Below are 18,138 nucleotides of genomic sequence, written 5' to 3'. Positions count from 1 at the left end.
TTTATTTAAAAGCATGCAAAGTCCCTCTGCTATCCGAACCCCATCGTTTAACAATAAATGATGCTTTTGCTGATAAATGACTGTCTTTATGCAGACTAGCAAATGAAATAAGACACGATGGCTGAAGGCAGGCAAATGCTCAGCTGTCTAATGTTCCCTTGTATTATAATCTATTTAAAAATAAAGAAATGAAAAGACAGTGCCAAGTCCTCCAGTTGGCATTGTTAAGCAAGTTTCGGTTGCTCCTTTTATATTTTCTCTTCTTTCTTCCCTCCCTCCTCTGATATTTCCATTTTTTTTCCTTCCCTTTAGGTCAAAAAGGACAGTGGCTAAGTGGTTTCTTTGACAGTGGCTCATTCCAGGAGATCATGCAGCCCTGGGCACAGACAGTTGTGGTTGGTAGAGCAAGGTAAATTCTAAGAGGCATTTTAGACATTTGTAGAAATCAAGTTTTCGTAATGCTTTGCATTTTTCTAGAACCTCCTTTGAAAGTTTATGGCTATAAGTAAAAATAAGTCATTACTTGAATAGGATACTTCTTTACCACATGAATGAAGACGCTTGGTCTGATCATTTCTCCTGTTTTGCTTGGAGGTGACAGCTTTAACATACACAAAAGCCAAAAAGAGAGATATTGTTAAAAATTATGGCAGACAATATATGCTTCCCTAGGTACACGGTTGCATAGCGAGGCCTTCTTGCAGCTCTGACTTAGTTGAAGGTACATTACGCTGTTTATTGTTTTGCAGTCTTATTTGACTTGCAAGAAAAGTTCAGCTGAAACCAGAGCAAATTGCAAGAAACTCTGCATAGAGAAGAGCTTAACGTTGAGGTTTGCATGGAACAACTTGCAGCATTTTTCCAAACCAGCACCCACCACACCTGATCTTAGTTGTTTTTGATGATGCAGAGATGTGTAGCTCCAGAGACCTGTGGCACTCGCCTCCTCCCAAGGGGAGTCACTTCCCCTTACCTTGCTGTGAGGTGGCACCTGTGTAGGATTCTAAAATGTTCCCTGGTGCCTCGAGATTTAGATCCCTGCCTTGAAAATATTTGCAGCCTGGGTCATTCTCAGTGTTGCAGGTCCATGAACTCTCGAGAGCTGGCAGGAAGCAGAAGCTTGGAGCTAGGATCCTGCATTTTGACAGAATGCAAATCACAGCTGGGCTCACAACCCCCTCAATCACCTCTTCTCTAGTTGCTTTAGTTTTTTGCCCCCTCCAAAATGGCACTGTGAGTTTCCTGATCTGATTGTCTGCTTCCTCTCAGAATAAAGCCATTTTGAAAGAGTACATTTATCTCCCTTGAGTTTCCACTGCAAGCGCTGGAGCTGTCCAAATGCAGCGTGCTTATCCTTTGTCACTCCTCGTTCCTCAGACTACCGCCAGCTCTCCTCTCAAGACAGAGCTTCATACTCGTGCCTCCAGCAGACTCCCAGCTCCTAATTGATGTCAGTGTGTTTGGTTAATTGTCAGCCTTTTCTTTTTTTTGTTAACAAGTGAGAGGGGAGAAAAAAAATGTGAAGTGCCTGAATGGGATCCTGGAGGCTTCAGGTGTTAAACTTAATGAGATACGGTCGTGCCCGTGCATGACGGGTGTTCAGAGTGCCTTAGTTCCTAGCAGAAGTCTGCATCAAAGAAAAATCTTTTATTTACAGATCTTTCACCTGCCATACTGTCAGAATCGCAGTGCCAACAATCCAGAGCCACATCACCTTACAATCTTCTGGAAATCCTGTGGCCACCCGGGGGGTCTGACTCCATCAGCCTCTAGCTGCACCAAATTGGTGACGTGAGGACTGACCGTAGCACCAGGATATCGCTGGTGATGCTGTGTTTGATTACCAGAGCATTCAGTGGGAGACAGGGAGAGACACCGCTGTTCCTGAAACACACAGCACAACTGGGATAGCCAGCTAGGCTCCCAGCCAGTATAGCCGTGAATCGATGCTGTTTCTTATCTCCATTATGTTGATAGCACACATGGCCCCAGAATATTTGGCACTGGGAGCTCCCATTTCTCTTTTAGACTCTTTAAAGCCACAGCTCTACAGAGTTCTCCTAATGAGAGGTCATAAATAGCAAAGCTTACGGCATTCACTAGAGCTCACGTGCAACATCTCAGAGATTGTGTCCATTCTGGCCATCTCTAAAACGGCCATCGGGAGCTCTGTTAATCTGTTAATGAAATGCTGCATAATAACTGGGGGAGACTTCCAGATACGAGGGCATGCTCAGCAGAATGTCCCTCTGTCGCTCTTTTATTAAGACTTTCCAGGGTCTTTAATGGATTTGGAACTGCCTTTGGACTATCCTAGGGCAGAATGTGAGATGGAGAAACATACCCATTTCCTCAGATATCGGGTCAGGGCAGGAGGAGGAGTCCGTGCTCAAGACAGAGCAGCGTGGCAGCGCACGGGCTGCACCGGCCCAGGCAGGGACGAACGGCTGCTGAGCCCAAGGGGCGGTCGTGTGCAGGCGCGGCTCAGCTCTGCCTTCTGGGGCTTTCGTGTCTCTGACCACTGCTGGTCCCAGGGCTCCGAGCGCTATTACCCCTGAAGATCCTTTCCATTCAGAATGTTGTCTGATCTTTATACATTGTTGAGAGGAGCCGAAAATACCTGCTGACTCCACTCCTAATTGTAGCGTGTAACCTTGGGATGTCCTGTGACCTTTTGATACACTTCGGTATTTTTATCTGCCATCTGTGACACTCTAAAGTTTTATCTGACAACATCCTAATTATTTAAAGGCTTTTAGGTTAAGCAGTATACCGGGGAGCGGGGAGGGGGGGAATCAATGATTTGGCAAAGCTAGAAGGTCTCTGTCCAGGCCCGTGCTCAGCTTCACTTGCAGTTCCTTTCTTCTGACAAATTCCAAGTTGCTGTGGCCGCTCACATACAGGTATATATAACACAAATGAAACTGACTTCTTTCAAAAGCAGTGGCATTTTGAAAAAACAAATATGAATGTATTCTTCTGGGATTGTTACTGTAAGTGCTGCCAAAACTCATCTTTTGTATGTATGTTTGGAATATGTGTGCTGTTGGCTGTAAATTGTCTTTTATTATTCTATGGCAACTTGTCCAGGGACACACTATAAAACAAGATGTAGCATCTTCATGTGCTAGCCTGATAAAATTTATATGAAGTATAATGGAAAACAGAAGTTGTTTTGAGCTGTTTTCAAGTTCAATAAATAACTGTAATACTTGGATAAAGATGTTCTTTATTAGGTCACATGGGCCCTAATATAGAAGTTATAAGTTACCGATTTAAGACGGCTTCTGCAATTACGGGTTTCTAGGCAGACTCTTAATCATAGTGAATGGGAATATTTTCAACCCCCTAGTGCACATAGGCCTTGTCGCTTTTGCTGCCTGCAGCGCGTGTCATCCAGCTTGAGGTGGTTGAGGAGAGCGTGTAGGCTCTGCTGGGACTCCCATCCTGGGAGTAAGCAGTTGTCATCGCAAGCGAGATGCCTTTTGTGTAAAGGAGTGGTTAGACGCCGTGGAAAGCGGAGCTGAGCATCCTATCTGGTGCCTACGCTCCCTACCCATCCCTGTCCCTGCACCCTGCAGCAGAGGGTCTGGGGAGGAGGGAGATGGACAAACCCAAACCTTTACCCATCGTTTGCCCTGACCTCTTGGGAGAGGGAGTTCTTGTAAGCAGTGGAGGTGTAGGGTGGCTGAGACTTCAGCATTGCTTAGACATGCAGCCTGTGGAGGTATTTCATCAGCTGACAGTGCTCGTTGAAAACAGGAATTGGGAAGCCTCGGGTCTTTGTGTTTATTTTTCATGGTCAGGACTGTCAGTATCTCAATCTGTGTGGTGGCAGATGAGGGGTGGTGGAGACGTAGCTATATTGTTCAAAATGTGGGCTTTGGCTTATTCTATTTAATTTTTAGGGAGGTATGTGCTAATTTTTAGAACTAGATTTTGCTTTGAGAACTGTAAATTCTACTCTGAAATTCTCCAGCCACATGCCTAAACTCTTCAAAAAGGACAGAATGCTTCTTCCACCGTTTGCTTGCATTATTTGTCTCTCTTGAGTATTTTGATGCAAATTGGAAAAAATTTCTCATTGTAACAATGGAAATATGAATTTTGATTTGTCTCGCGTCTTACCAGGCTGGGCGGAATACCTGTAGGAGTAGTTGCCGTAGAAACGAGAACGGTGGAGCTCAGCATCCCTGCTGATCCTGCAAACCTGGACTCTGAGGCCAAGGTAGGTTGACTGTGTGCTCAGTTGCTTGTTTGTCCTCTGCAAATGTCTCTGTGGAAAAAGTGTTTGGTTTTGATGTTTTGGGGGTTTTTTTGTGCTTTGGCACACAATTTTGTGGGACAAAATGTCTAGCCATTCCTTGATGGGGTGCTAACGCACGGCAGTTGCTGGGAGGAGCGAATGGACGGTTGTGTTGGCCATTTGTTCAGGAGACACATTCCCCAGCAGTCCTGCTTCTCTTGTGACTTGGGTGAGATGCAGGGACCAGGGCCCAGGAGATCTGGCAAGCAAAAATCATTTCCCTGTTCTCTTGCTGTGCCCGTAGTGTTTCGTGCTCTTTCTGCTCTGACATTTTGCTTTTCTCCTTCCTGATTTCACAGCTCTGGCCCTACGTCATCTCTTCTGGGTTTTCTCCTTTGCATGTCCTTTTCTCTCTCTTCTTCTCCTTCACCGTCTTACAGCAGTCATAGTATCAGGCTTTCCATACCATCTCTATTCCTCTTTTTAGCTAAATCAGTGGGAACATTCTTGTTGATGTTGGTCTCAGAAGGATTGTCCCAATGTTTCTGCGGGCAAGCAGATCCTAAGCATTTCATGTGCTCCGTTCCTCATTGTTGGTTCCACGTTGCAGCTCTTGTTGCACCCATTTCTGTATTTTTGTGCTAACTCTTATGTTAATGTGAGTGTTTCAAGGCTTAATGATCTTTTTTATTCCCAACAGATAATCCAGCAGGCTGGTCAGGTGTGGTTCCCTGACTCTGCCTTTAAAACTGCGCAGGCTATCAGTGACTTTAACAGAGAAGGGCTGCCTCTGATGGTCTTTGCTAACTGGAGAGGCTTCTCTGGTGGAATGAAAGGTAACCATCAGTTTGGATCCCCTTTTAGTGGTGTCCTGTAGAGTGGCTTGTCTTTTACTGCTCGGGGCACTGCTGCTGTTCCCGCTGTGGCATAGCCACTAGCGCTGGCTCTACTGCTTTAGCAGCCTGGGGCGTTCTCGGGGACAGACCAGCAGTGGGAGCACGTGGCAAGGGACCGAAACAGGTCCAGTCTTCGGGCAGCAGCTAGCTATTGGATTGGCTTAACTGTGGTGACAACTTGCACCCATCAACTTGCAGAGTGGATCTGCTTCACCCATCTTTGATGCATGCTGCATCCAGCCCCCCTCTTTCATGGCAATTATGTGACCTTCCTTAGAAATGCTAATAAGGGGATAGTTTTCTAGGCCTACCAGAGTGTTTGGACATGTCAACCCTCTGAAATAGTGTCAATGCTCTGCCCAGCTCTGCTGAAAGTCAGTTGTGATCATTGCACAACCAGCTAGAGGAAAGGGACGCTCTATGCTGCGGTAGCTGTGGTGATGAAGGGTTTCATTCCTCTCCTCCCCGTGTGTGTCTTGTCTTAATTGGCACATAGCAGGAATAACATAGAACAGGCAAGGTGCAAATCTGATAGCAAGTTCTTTTCAAGATAAGCAAGTTCTTTTCAAAATAAGCAACGCAGTTGTATTTTTATCTGTACTCGCATATACAGTTATAGGAACCAGCCAGATCATCTGCAGTGAGAACAGGTAATTGGATGTTAACAGTGGTCTAGTTGCTAACAAAATTTACAGCTGCCAACCTGGGCTAATTAAACACTAATCTCAGGAAACCCCTTCTGCTCCGAAAACTTTATATCCTTCTGCCTCAGCTTAAAATTGGGGCTGGATAAGCCAGCAATATTGCATATCAAAAATGTATAGGCATATTCTGTCAAATGAAAACATTGTCTCGTTGATGATTTCTCCCAGTGTAATCTTGTCCTATCAAGGACTGTCTCCCAGTTGACTCTCTTGGTGGTAGTGATGTTCATACAAAATGTACGGTTATAAAACTGCTGAGTTAATATATCAGCAGTTAGATTTTTGCACCACATACTGCTACTTTAAATTTTGTGCAGTGCCAAGAATGTGAGAGTGATACTATAAAATTTAAATAAGTAAAAGATTACAGCCTCTTACCTGCATGTGGCACTTAACAAACACAGAAGAAAAATTACAGATGCTCTACCATGGTAAAAGTTCCTGCTCTGGAAAGACTGGCAGGGTGACAAAGGCTGTCTTGCTCTGCCGTCTCATTAGCAGGGCAGAAAGCAATGCCATGGAGTTTGCAGATGCAAAGACAGAAGATGGGAAAAGACGGCAAAATTCTTTCCTCTGGAAAATACTTGTTACTTTTCAGGATGGTTTCTGCTCCATGTGCTGCTACTGCACTCCCTTCGTGACTTGCTTTCCCTACCGCACAACTTCTGGGGAAGCAGCTGATTAATGAATGCTTGGTAAAGTTACAATATTATTTTGCCTTACTATGTTGTGAGATCTGGTGGCTTTGCCAGTGCCCTTTGCTGGGTTCCTCAGAAACCGAGTTTAGCTTTGGAGTTGGGACCAGAAGCCCAAGGTGGAAAAGGCACTACGAGGATGCTAATATTTGTATCGCATATCCCCAGCTGGTAGCAGGAGGAGAGAGCCACCGCAGAGGAGGGAAAAAACAGCCATTGCAGTTTGTGCCTTGGTCCGTGCATTTTCCTGCCTCCCGGTTGCCGTGGGGGCCTGCGTAGCAAGCGTTGGTCTCTCCTGACGCTCTCCGCGTTCCTTGGGGAGGTGTTTGCAGTTTTGGTTTCAATGCTGGCTGGGGATTATGCGGGGAGGGAAAATAAACAATTATGCCACCCCTCAGTGCACACAAACACACTGCCAGGAGCCGACTGCACTGTGGGTAAAATGACTCCAAAATTGTGTGTAATGAGTAGGAAAAGATTAGAGACAGCTCTTGCTACGCTGAAAATTGACATTAGCGGAGGGAGGAAAAAAAGAGGGGGGGGGGGGAAAAACCTCTCTTTACTAGTCGGCCTAGGAGGTCTAATTCAAGCCGTAAAATAAATAAATAAATAACATAAATAAAGGCATATCACAATGGTATTGGTGGTTTCCCCAATGAGCTCTCTCTGGCCGGAAGGCTATTCAGCATAATGCAAAATTAAATTATAAAAACTGGCTTGAATATTTAGATGGAGGAGCCATTTGGAAGTGGTTTATTTAGGCGAACCGGCAGTGACCCACAACGGGGAGACATCAAGCGTGAAATTTACTGGAAATTAGCACCAGGGTCTTGGACTCGGCATGAATAGTTTGATAGCATGCAAATCCCCGCGACATTAAACTGCAGCGCTGCTTGTGCTACAGGGTCACTCGCAGTTGGTTTTTCATGTTTTACTTATTATTTTTTCCTGGGACAGGTTATAAATAACGATAAAAAAATTTTCAGCAGAATGAAAAGGCTGGTTTAAATCTCTGATTACCTGGATGTTGAATGACGGTATTGCTTGTATGTAATGGGTTTATGAGGGACATTATGTGTCTGCAGCCAATATACGCCTGGTGTTTACCTTCAGGTCCTATCTGATAATCCAGCCAAGCTGATGAGATCTGTTCCAGCTTTGGAGGTTCAGGGCACGCTGCCCGACACTATGGAAATGCAAAAAGCTGTCTGCAGCCTTTCTAGCATGCTTGATGCATCTGACTGCCAATATTTACACATACAGTGTAGTGATAACAGCTTCCAGCAGATTTCATGTCTATGTGTAGTAGACGCTGATGCACACTGCAGCTGAGCAGGCAGGCAGAGAATGGGAAGGTGTGCTGTGAACACTGTCTGCCCTACTGAATAACCAACAACGCTGCTCTTCTAGAGGACTTCTGCAGCGTTTCTGTCTTGCAAGTGGCTTATTATGGTGAGGTTTAAATTAATACAGGAATTAAATTTGGCCCACAAATATTTAATTTTAATTTTTCCAATCTCAACATAAGCAACTTCTTTGCAAGAACAGTTGTGCAAACAGCCTGCTCTTAAAATGTGTGTAGTGTTCTTTGCTGCACGGATGATGATGGAAGCGATTGGGTTTTGTTTTAAACACAGTCAGTGGGTTAGTTGCAGTATTAACAGTTTATAAAGTCTGCACCCTACCAAGGCACTGGGGCTGCACAGGCAGCTCAAGCACAGAGCAGTGGGCACCACTGGGACCTGGCATCATTTACCACCTGCAGCAGTTAAATTTGGTGCAGTTTTCCATTGTAAGAGCGGAGAATGCAGCAAAACTACAAATAAGAGGCAGTTGTCACAGTATGGCAAATGTTTCATGGTTTCACACTCAAATACAGTATCGATGTAGATCGGGGATGTTGTCTGTTCTGATGGTTGGGCGTGGGGGCTACAGGCAGGTGTCTTGGCTTGTCTTCGCAGTATTTTTAAGATCTTCATCAACTGTACTTAGATTTTTACCTCTTAAAAATATGCATTCTTTACGACTCCCCACTTCGCTGAAGTGGTAAGTGTAGGCAAACTGAACAGTTGAGATGGCGGGAGGGGAAAGCCCTGCAGAAGAGCAGGCTGCTGTTAATGCTAGAGACAGTCGGGACCCCTTCCCTAGCCCGCGGACACTGCGGTTCCCCCGGCTCATCTCTGGAGCTCAGCAGCTTCTGTGGTCTGGAGCTGTGTGTGGTACCATGGGGACCCTTCGCTGGTGGTGGTCACGTTGATTTTCTCTTCTTTATTTGGGCAAAACCTGGTCTCCATTAGTGGAAGGTGTTACCTTACAGAAAGGGAAAATGCTCTACAACAGAGGCGTTCACAGCCAGACCTGAAACCAGTGCAGCACCAGGTCCAGTGACCTCGGGGGAAGTTTTGAGCGTGCAAGAGAAGCCAGCACTTGGTGTAAATCCATATATAAAATATTAAGCTAAGGCTGCTGGGCCGTTCCAGGAAAATGAAGTGCTGTATTGCAGGATCCCAAAAGGAATAACTGTGTACAGAACCGCATAGCCGTAAAGTTGATGCTTCTGGATAGCTTTGGCAGTCTGATCCCGAAAGTATTGTAGGCACAGAAATACTTCCCTGACCTTGCTGATGCCACCTGGTAAAGCCGAAAGAGATTTGGAGTTATGCACAGAAAGCATCGAGTTTCTCTCAGTTTCTCTGCTCCTCCTCCCTCTACCTTGTTCAAACAAGTAGCGCTTCTTTTTCCTACGCTTAACCTGAGTAAAATATATACCCTTGGCAAGAGTGAAAAATGTCTTGCTAATTATGCAATTATTTTATTATGTAGCACTAGTAAATGTCTAGTAAAGAATTAATTCAGTTAAAATAATTTGAATCAAGCAATTATTTTCTTAACACTAGAATTAGCTGAAAGTACTTCAAGTGCTTTATTACTAGCACTACATAATAAAATAATTGTGTAATTAGTAATAAATTTGTCGCCCCTTTTGAGGTCTTTTTCTTTGCTCAGGACAAAGGAAGAGGTTGGAGTTTTGTTTGGTTCTCAGTCCCCACTGTCTCTGCCAGAACCGACGTTTATTCGCAATTAGAGAAAATAAGTTGTTCTTTTCTTCATCAGCATTTGACATTTCTTAAATAACATGGAACTCCTTTTCTTGGGTATTTGGACAATGACCTTGCAAATGAACTGGAGAGATCACATCAGTGCCTATGGTGCTAATATATTTTATATATATATATATATATAATATATATATTATATTATATATTTATAACATATATTATATTACATTATATATTTATTATATATATACACACACAGAGATACGCACTTTATATACACCTCTCTCGCTTGCTTGCTTTATATATGTTAGCGTGTGTATATATATGTGAGAGCGTGTGTGTGTATTTCCCAAAGAGTTAAGTGCTTAACTCTGTTCATGTTAATGCATAACATTAAACTGGGGTTAAATGACAAGGGGACCTCAGCTGGAGTCTCTTTCTTCCCCGAAAATGATGGCTTTCTCAAGTGATTTTAAGGATTTTAGATGAATAAAAGAAGTGTCTCAGCCTTTTAAAAGTATTACTGAAGGCCAGCACGTGTGCGTGGTACATGCATGCAACCCACTTTTAGTTTTTCTGCTCTATGCACTGGTGTTTTAGTGGCCAGAAAAAATCAGGCAAATTGGGAGGCGCTAAGCAAAGAACAAAAATGATGAAGGGGATTGAAAATACTGTCCTGGGAGACATGAGGAATGAATACCTATCGTGTGTCTAAGGAAAAAAAAAAAAACAAACCACTGAAAAGCCTACTGCTATTTATAGCAAGCCTGAAGGAGTGGAGAGATTATGTAGGGTGATGCAAGGAGTAGTAATATGAAATTAATGGGGATGGGGAAGGAGGGGAAGTTTGGCTGAATACTGAAGAAAATTTTATCTATTTGGCTGTTGAAATGCCCCTAAAGAAGTAGTAGATTTATTGTTTGGGATTTCTAAACGAAAGCTTTAAAAAGCACTGGGAAAGAAATGTAGGATACAGTCCTGTGTGAACAAAGAGATGGAGTAGATGATACTAATAAGTATTTTTCATTTCTTGTATATTTGATTTGATACTTCTATATATAATTACATGTAACAAAATATATGTATTCGAGGGTGCCTGTTTCCATTATAAACGATATCCATTATAAGCTCTATCGTCTCATATAAATTCTTTTGCCTTCCTTTTTTCTCTTTTATTTAAATCACCTTTGGGGCTGATATTTTCAATGTACTGTCTTTACACAGTGGAGTTGTTCTTATTAATTTTGAGCAAAATGCCTTAAACAAATTTTAATGCAAGAAGAGAAGAATGCTATTTCACATCTGAACCCTTCCCACACGCTGATTTTTATAAAGATGTGCAAAAGGTCTGCTGCCATTAGGTGTGCCACGCACGTTACGTGAATCGTGATACAGGTCCATGGTAGCAAGTCTGAAAGTGGGCAGCTGTGCTCGTATTAAGTACAGAAATACCTGACCTGACTTCCAGAACTGCTGAAATACTAATTGGCTTGGCTGGCAAGCAAGGGATGGATTGTCTCCAGGACACATGGTGTAGGACTGGCTGGTGTGAACCGAGGAGCCTGCCGTTCATGTTTTGTGAGCAGATGTGGTTCCACTGGAAGTAACTGGACCAGATCTCCAGAGCCGAGGTCCAGTGTCTGGGAGCAAGACTGATGTGGGAACATCGCCTTTCTCAGTCTGTCTTGCCCAGTTCAGATAACACCAGCCAGAGCTTATGGTACGGTAGCAGGAGGTGGTTAGAAGAGCTGAATAATTGTGGTTTTTTCCCAGTTTGCCCAAGCGTGGCAGGGCTGAAGCACTGACATGCTGTATCCTTCTTCTGCAGACATGTATGACCAAGTGATCAAGTTTGGCGCCTACATTGTGGACAGCCTGAGAGAGTATCATCAACCCGTGCTGATTTACATCCCACCGCAAGCGGAGCTGAGAGGAGGATCCTGGGTTGTGATTGACCCTACCATTAATCCTCGTCATATGGAGATGTACGCAGACCGAGAAAGCAGGTACGGCAGCTTTCTCCTCCCTCCGTAACCGCCTGCTCTGAGGCGTAATTACCTGGCTGAGGGAGAAGCCCTCAGCTAAGAGTCTGGCAGTTTGTTACTGAAAGGGGCTGACCACTTTCCAGTTGTAACCCGTGTCTCGGAGGAGTTTGCTGTGTAGTGATCCCAGCTGGGACAATTTGGATCGTCTCCTGACTCAGATGGGGGCAAATTCTGTAGCCGGTGTCAGCCAGCCTCTGTGGAGGTTCATTACTAACATTCACAAAGTACAAGCGCTTTCGATATTTTTTTACCGTTCTGATATTTCCACACACTGCTTTGCACTTTGAATCAAGTGCCTGTGTATGCAATTTTGCAAATTAAATAAGTGTAAATAAGTGTGTACTTTAAAATCCCTGAGTGTTGTACTACCTGTCATATGGGCACTTGGGTAGTTGCACTTTTTTAATTAAATACAACTTGTGTAAGTGAAGTTCCAGTTACTGGTGGTTCAGGATGTAAAACTGCAGGCAAACTCTTGGAAGCAGGTTTTTTAAAATATTTTAAAGAATCTCTGAAATAAATACTATTTGGAGGAAAAAGCCAGCCCTACCTGGGCTATCTGTAGGAGATAAAAGGAAGGTGTATAGAAGGACAGCATGAATATTGTGCTATCAGGGTGTCCGTTCAATTCCTACCGTCTCAGCAGGGCAAAATTCCTGGGCAGCCGCTCCAGGGGGAGAAAAAAAAAAGTGTGTGTGGGGAGGAGCTGAGAAGACACCCTTTCCAGGTGCCCGTTTCCCTTGCCCTTCCCAGCTGAATTTTGCTCCTGGTGGGATGCTTGCCTCTCTCTGTGTTCTAAAGAAGCGAGACAGAGAGACCTGTGGTCTGTTGGCCTCGGTATTTCCTGCATCTTGAGCAAATATTGTCTAATCTTTGCCTCCTGAAGTCGGAAATTTTTGCTATTCTTAGAAACGTGGAGCCTGTTTGCTTCACAGTCAGACACAGCAAGAGCAGGATTTCTCCAAACCGCTTCCCCCAGCACGTGTTCTTTGGGGTGCATGCAGGAACAACTCCCTCCCGCTGCTTCTGCCCTGTGCCTTCTAGGACGCCGGCAGCGTGAGCTCGCCTCTCGGAAATCTCAGCCCAGCTCCTGACCTTGCAAGACATCAGGAAGGACCATGTGTGGTTTGCAGGGCTGTAGTTGGACTCTAGAGGTCTTGAGCTCCAGTAGCCAAGAAAGATTATTTTGCAAAATATGTCATCCTGCCCCTAAGTACTGTTACGCATTTGTAATAATTCTCATCGCTGTTGCTGTTCCATAACTCTCAGCGCTGACCTTCCTCCTCGTCATCACTCCCGCCCGCACAGTTAAAGGCTGAAGAGATTTTATTTACCAAGCCCAAGTTTCAAATCACGTGTTCCTCTGTCTTTGACCTGGGAAGTGGGCAGGATCTCTAATGAAAATGGCTGGTTAATTGGTTTGTTTCATAAAGCTTACCTACCTTTTGAAAGAGCTTTCAGGTCACAGCTCAAAAGAGACTGCCGAAGAGCATTGCTTGTACCAGGCTGTACTATGTACTGCTGGACAGACGCCTTTCTGTGAAGCCTGGTGTGCATTTGTGGCATTGGATAAATAATAGCTAAGACTCTTTCTTTCTTGTTCTCTCTTTCTCTTTGTTTTGTCTCCCTCCCCCTCTTCTTTTCTTTTTTTTTACATACTTTCTAGATAACATTGAACCATTCCATTTTGTGTTTCCCCTTGTCTGATGACCTGAAAGTGCCTTTCTTTTCTCTTTTCCCATCACTGATCAGAGGAGGAATCCTGGAACCAGAGGGGACAGTAGAAATCAAATTCCGCAGGAAGGATCTGGTGAAGACGATGAGGCGAGTGGACCCCGTCTACATCCACCTGGCAGAGCGGCTAGGTACGTCTGCGCGGGGGCTGGCGGAGCAGTGATCCGTTCAGCTGGTGGCTAATGAATGTGTTTATAGACCTTAAAAAGGGGCACTGAGGCATTTTATCAAATTCATGATAATTTTTATTTACTGTCATCTAACTTGGGAAGAAAACCAGATGAGACAAGCTGCATGTATGTACATGTGAGAGAGATGATATTCATGTGCATTTAGCATACCTAGGGTGTGTGTAATATAGTGTCTTTTTGAACTGATTTTTTTTTTAAATTGAATGGCTCTTACAACAGATGCTTATTACAGATGCTTGAGTCTAGTTTCCGTCTCAGCAATTGCTCAGCTCACTAAAAGCTCGTGGGCCAGCTGGTGTCATTTGGCATAACTAAGAATTTGGTCAAAGACTTTTTGGGCTGCTGGACTATCACTGTGTGTCTGAGGTAGTTTTGAATAACGGTATCTGTCTGCTCTTCAGTTTCAAGAAAATAAAAAATATTCTTCACCTCCTCAGTGAAGTACGGGGTGATCTGCAGGGCTCAGTGGCTAGAACGTCACTGCGTGTGTTGTATTATTACTGTGCCTTTCGTTCCAAATGATCCCAGTGCCTGGTATATACCCAACAACCCAAAATACAGAGCGTTCAGCAAAATGCACTTAATATCAGATATGTACTCTCTCAGGGGAATAGACTCTTTAAATAGTTCTTTACTAGCTCTTACTATAAGAGTATAATCTTACAGAGCCTCTTTTTACCTCAAAATTGACTACATTTCAGTAGTGGAAGCAGCATGCTACGTGGGTATGGTTTGAATTTATAAAGCCTTTTGGGATCCTTCAGGAGGAAAAGTGTTCTGCAAATGACTGATAAATTGTGGCTATTGCTGCAGTTACATTTTATTATTTGGCTTTTTTTAATTTATAGCAGTGCAACAATTTATATACAAAACAACCATTCTGATACACCTTGGGAGGAGAATAATAATTGTAAAGGGTGTGGGGAGTGTTAAGAATCAGACTGCTTTCTGCAAATCAGGTTCTTACTGATGTCATTGATAGCATCGAAGACATTTTCTCTTTTTTTAATGATAGTATTTTGACACTCTCTTTGCTTTCTCTCACTGTGCCGATTGCTTTCTGGGCAAGAAGCAGGTTAGCAGGTGTTTGAGTTTTGCAGACCAGCACAAGGCAGCAGTTTTCTCTGAGTTCGGATCTTGCTCATGTACATTATGTGTTACTGCGTGAGAGAGCGGACACGGATTCAGGATGGATGTGTTGTTCTGTCTGCCTGTGTCTGTTGGAATTAAAAACCAGTTCTAACGTTTGTAGTTGCAGCAAGGAGATCCTTTTCACAAAACTTCACTTTGGACCTATGTTAGGCTTGACAGTGTCCCTTTAGGAGCAAACAGATCTCCACCAAATCGTGGAGACCCAGCACAGGGTCCCGACAAATGCTCTCCTAAGGTCTTCCACGCTTCACAGTGTAAAGGCTGCAGTCAAGGTCCTTACACAGGCAGGGCTCACAGCTGCACCTCCTGCGGGTGCTTGCACCTCCGCGTCCGAGGCAGGAGAGCTGCCTCTGCGGTGCGCAAGTCTCCAGGGGAAGGAGGAATCAGATGTGTGGTTAGAGAAGGCAATATGCTGAGCAGTCAGCTCAGGTCCATGCAGATAAATGGCACTACGGCAGGAGCGCTGTTTCTGAGAGTATTTACCTTCGCCCCACCGTAACGAGCACTGGCTCTGCTGATGAACAAACCAACCTACTGCCTCTCCAAAGAAACAGTGTCTTCTGTGCGGTGACTGCAGGATGAATCCTTTCCCAGGAGCAGAGTCACTGGCTGCGGACAAAGAGGGCTGCCAGACTGTTTAAATCCTGAAGCAGTGGAGGAAGGTGGGGAGCAGAGCAATGCGAGCTTAGTCGCTGTCGGGTGGTCCCTCCAGAGGGTCCGTCACCCAGACTGGGTGCGGGACGCCTGCAGAGCACCCTTGAATCACACCGGTGGGACCTGCACCAGCATCCCCGGAAAAAAATGCAGGGAGAAACAGGGGATACAGTTTTCTGCCAACAGTCTCAAAAATCCAACGCCACGCTGTGTGAGGAGGCAGGAGCCTGTTCAGGGTTTTTTTTCCCTCTTCCTCTACAGGGTAATTACTCCCAGCAAACTCCATACACTTTAATTAAAATGACTGCAACACAAGAGCAAGTCACTTACAACTGTACATACAGAGAGCTCTAAAAGCTTCAGTCACTGATAAGCATCTCACTTAGATGGCTCGTAATTGCTCCCAACATCGGGCGATCATTGCTGTTGTTTTGCCACTAATTCTGTACCATAGCAGGAAAGCCAAGATTGCAGGACACAGTGAATTGCATAATTTTTTTTTTGCTGGTTTTCTTTCTGGCCAATTTAAAATTTGTCAAAGTCGGTCTTCTTCTGGATCACTGCCCTTTGATATTTCGCGCACTCCATTTGCCACAAACAAGCCGCAGGGCCGCAGTTCATGCTGACTCCAGCAGAAGCAGAGAAAGCTCCATTTATCTTACACTGCCTGCTGAATTCTTACTCATTAGCTGGGGGTTCACTGCCTCTCTTTAACCCCTGAGTGGCTGTCATCCCTCCCTGGAGCTGCTGAATAGCGGGGAAAAGGGAGATGCTCTCAAACCTCTGCCTGTTGCGGAGGGGTGGGGAAACAGGGTGACGGTGGTCTCATTCCAGGCGTCTGGAGACACTGGGGTTGGACTTGCAATTGGGGAGTGTGAGAGCAGAGAAGGCTGGCAGATATTGAATAATTTGACATAAATCTGCTCATTATCAATTCTCCAGCACTATTGCTGAAATGTTTATTAGCCCCATGTTTTATTAAAATGTCACTCAGAGTTGTGCTATTACAAACCAGCAAACAGCGCGGAGCAAAGGGCGAGGAAAGAAAGGATAGCCCTTATCCTGCCCAGGAGCGCGTTTCCACACTGAGTAGGTGTGCAAGGAGAACGGTGATTGCCTAGAAATGTAGGAACGATTCAGATTGCAAGCCTCCGGCCGTAGTTAAAAATCTGGAGATTTAATTTTATTTTATTTATTTATTACAATTAGAGTAAAACATTTCGGAGTGGAATAAAAATCAGCTTTGTCATGCAGAGTCTGGGCATGCGATGTGTCAGTTGGATGGTGTAATGTATACAAAAATTTGGTGGAATATGAATGAAAGGAATGGCAAAATGGCTTCAGTTAGAGGGAGATTGGATATTACATTTTCACATTTCTCTTATCAGGTAGTATCTCATAGTAAAAGGGAAGCATCTGTTCATCACCTGATATATGTTGTAATAGCGTGCATATCCTCTTCAGCTGATCCTGTAAAATAGTTGGCTGTGTGCTGGCATACATCTTTAATTTTATTTGAAATTTTACGCCCATTTTGCATTTGTCTGTATACGTTGTACAAGGTGCGGGAGAGGGGAGAGGCAGCTCCATGTGTAGGACACTTTGGGAAGCGGGAGGCAGTGGTTGTTTTCTGCACCAACACCGATGCTGTAGACAACCTTTAAGCTGCCACAGGTAATGCTAGCAGTCAGCCTGTGGTGCCGGCTTCTGACTTGCTTTGCACTTTGTTTGGCTAAAGAGCGTGCAAAACTTTTCTTAAATTTCCAAGTAACGAGTGAACGCTCAAGCATTGAACCCATAACTCCACTTTAGCATAGCAGTTCCTTTCTGCAAATCAACGTGCCGGGGTGCGGTACCAGGAGTGAACTCGCAGGTCCCCCTTGGCCCCGACTGTACCCGCTGGTGGCCTGGGGACAGCCCTGACGCTGTCTTGAGAGGCTGGAAACTTCCACCCCGTGACCTGTCTCGTTCCAAGCTTTAGCTTGGAAAGTTAGATTGCAATTCTGAAGTCTAGTAATTCTTTTCTAGGGTTTTTTGTTTGTTCAGTGTTGTAATTAATCAAAATGCTGGTTGTTTTCCTGAGCCACAACTAAGAAAAATGCTGCTGTTGTGATTCCATCTCTCATGAAGTCTTGGACAAATGCAGTCAGTGTGCTTGTAACTTTGTCTTTTTAGGCGATGCTGATTTCCAGTAACTGCTTCTATGTGCAAGTGCTGCTGCATTTAAATTGTTGTTAATTCACAATCATGAGTCTAGAAGAGCAAGTGCTGATTTCTGTCAGCTCCTTCATGACAATTGGCATCTTCAGTATCCTCCCAGGAGGGCTGTAGATGTTTCCCCCAAAACAGGAATTTTTCCGAATTACATACCTGCCGCACTTTGCCCATTTGCTCTGATGCCAACATGAGTGAGGCCTTAGGAGCAAAGAGTTGGAAAGGACTAGGATATACAAGGATATTTCAAGCCCGTGTCATGAGCATGTGTGACCTTCACTGCTATTTCATGTTGCACCTTTATAACATAAATCCTACTGAATATTTAGTGAAGCAATTACAAGCAGTCTCATTTAAAGAAACAAGCGACAATCCAAAAATGCCCGTCTCTCCGGGGAGGTGAGTGGCTCCGAGTGACCTTCCTTCTCCCCTCTGGAGCGGCTCCCTCCAGCTGGGGTGGGAGATGCCGCCTGGGCAGCTCGGACACGGTTGGCATTCTTGCTGCCTTTGCTGAATTTGTGCCTGGCAAGAGCTTTGTTAAAGGCAGA

General features: G+C 44.5%; 1 protein-coding gene across 1 annotated transcript in view; it reads left to right on the top strand.

The window, feature by feature from the left end:
• ACACA (acetyl-CoA carboxylase alpha) overlaps positions 1 to 18,138 on the top strand; it is a 142,696-nt gene that overhangs the window by 109,493 nt on the left and 15,065 nt on the right. The window contains exons 48-52 of the mRNA XM_082328122.1: positions 313 to 409; positions 4,132 to 4,228; positions 4,947 to 5,082; positions 11,429 to 11,606; positions 13,398 to 13,510. Coding sequence (XP_082184248.1) covers positions 313 to 409; positions 4,132 to 4,228; positions 4,947 to 5,082; positions 11,429 to 11,606; positions 13,398 to 13,510 — 621 coding nt within the window. The remainder of the gene's footprint in view (positions 1 to 312; positions 410 to 4,131; positions 4,229 to 4,946; positions 5,083 to 11,428; positions 11,607 to 13,397; positions 13,511 to 18,138) is intronic.

The sequence above is a fragment of the Platalea leucorodia genome, assembly GCF_965183815.1.
Source record: "Platalea leucorodia genome assembly, chromosome: 16".
NCBI classification, from domain to species: Eukaryota; Metazoa; Chordata; class Aves; order Pelecaniformes; family Threskiornithidae; genus Platalea; species Platalea leucorodia.
Note: the sequence above shows the minus strand (reverse complement) of the source record. Positions and strands in the feature narration are given on the sequence as shown.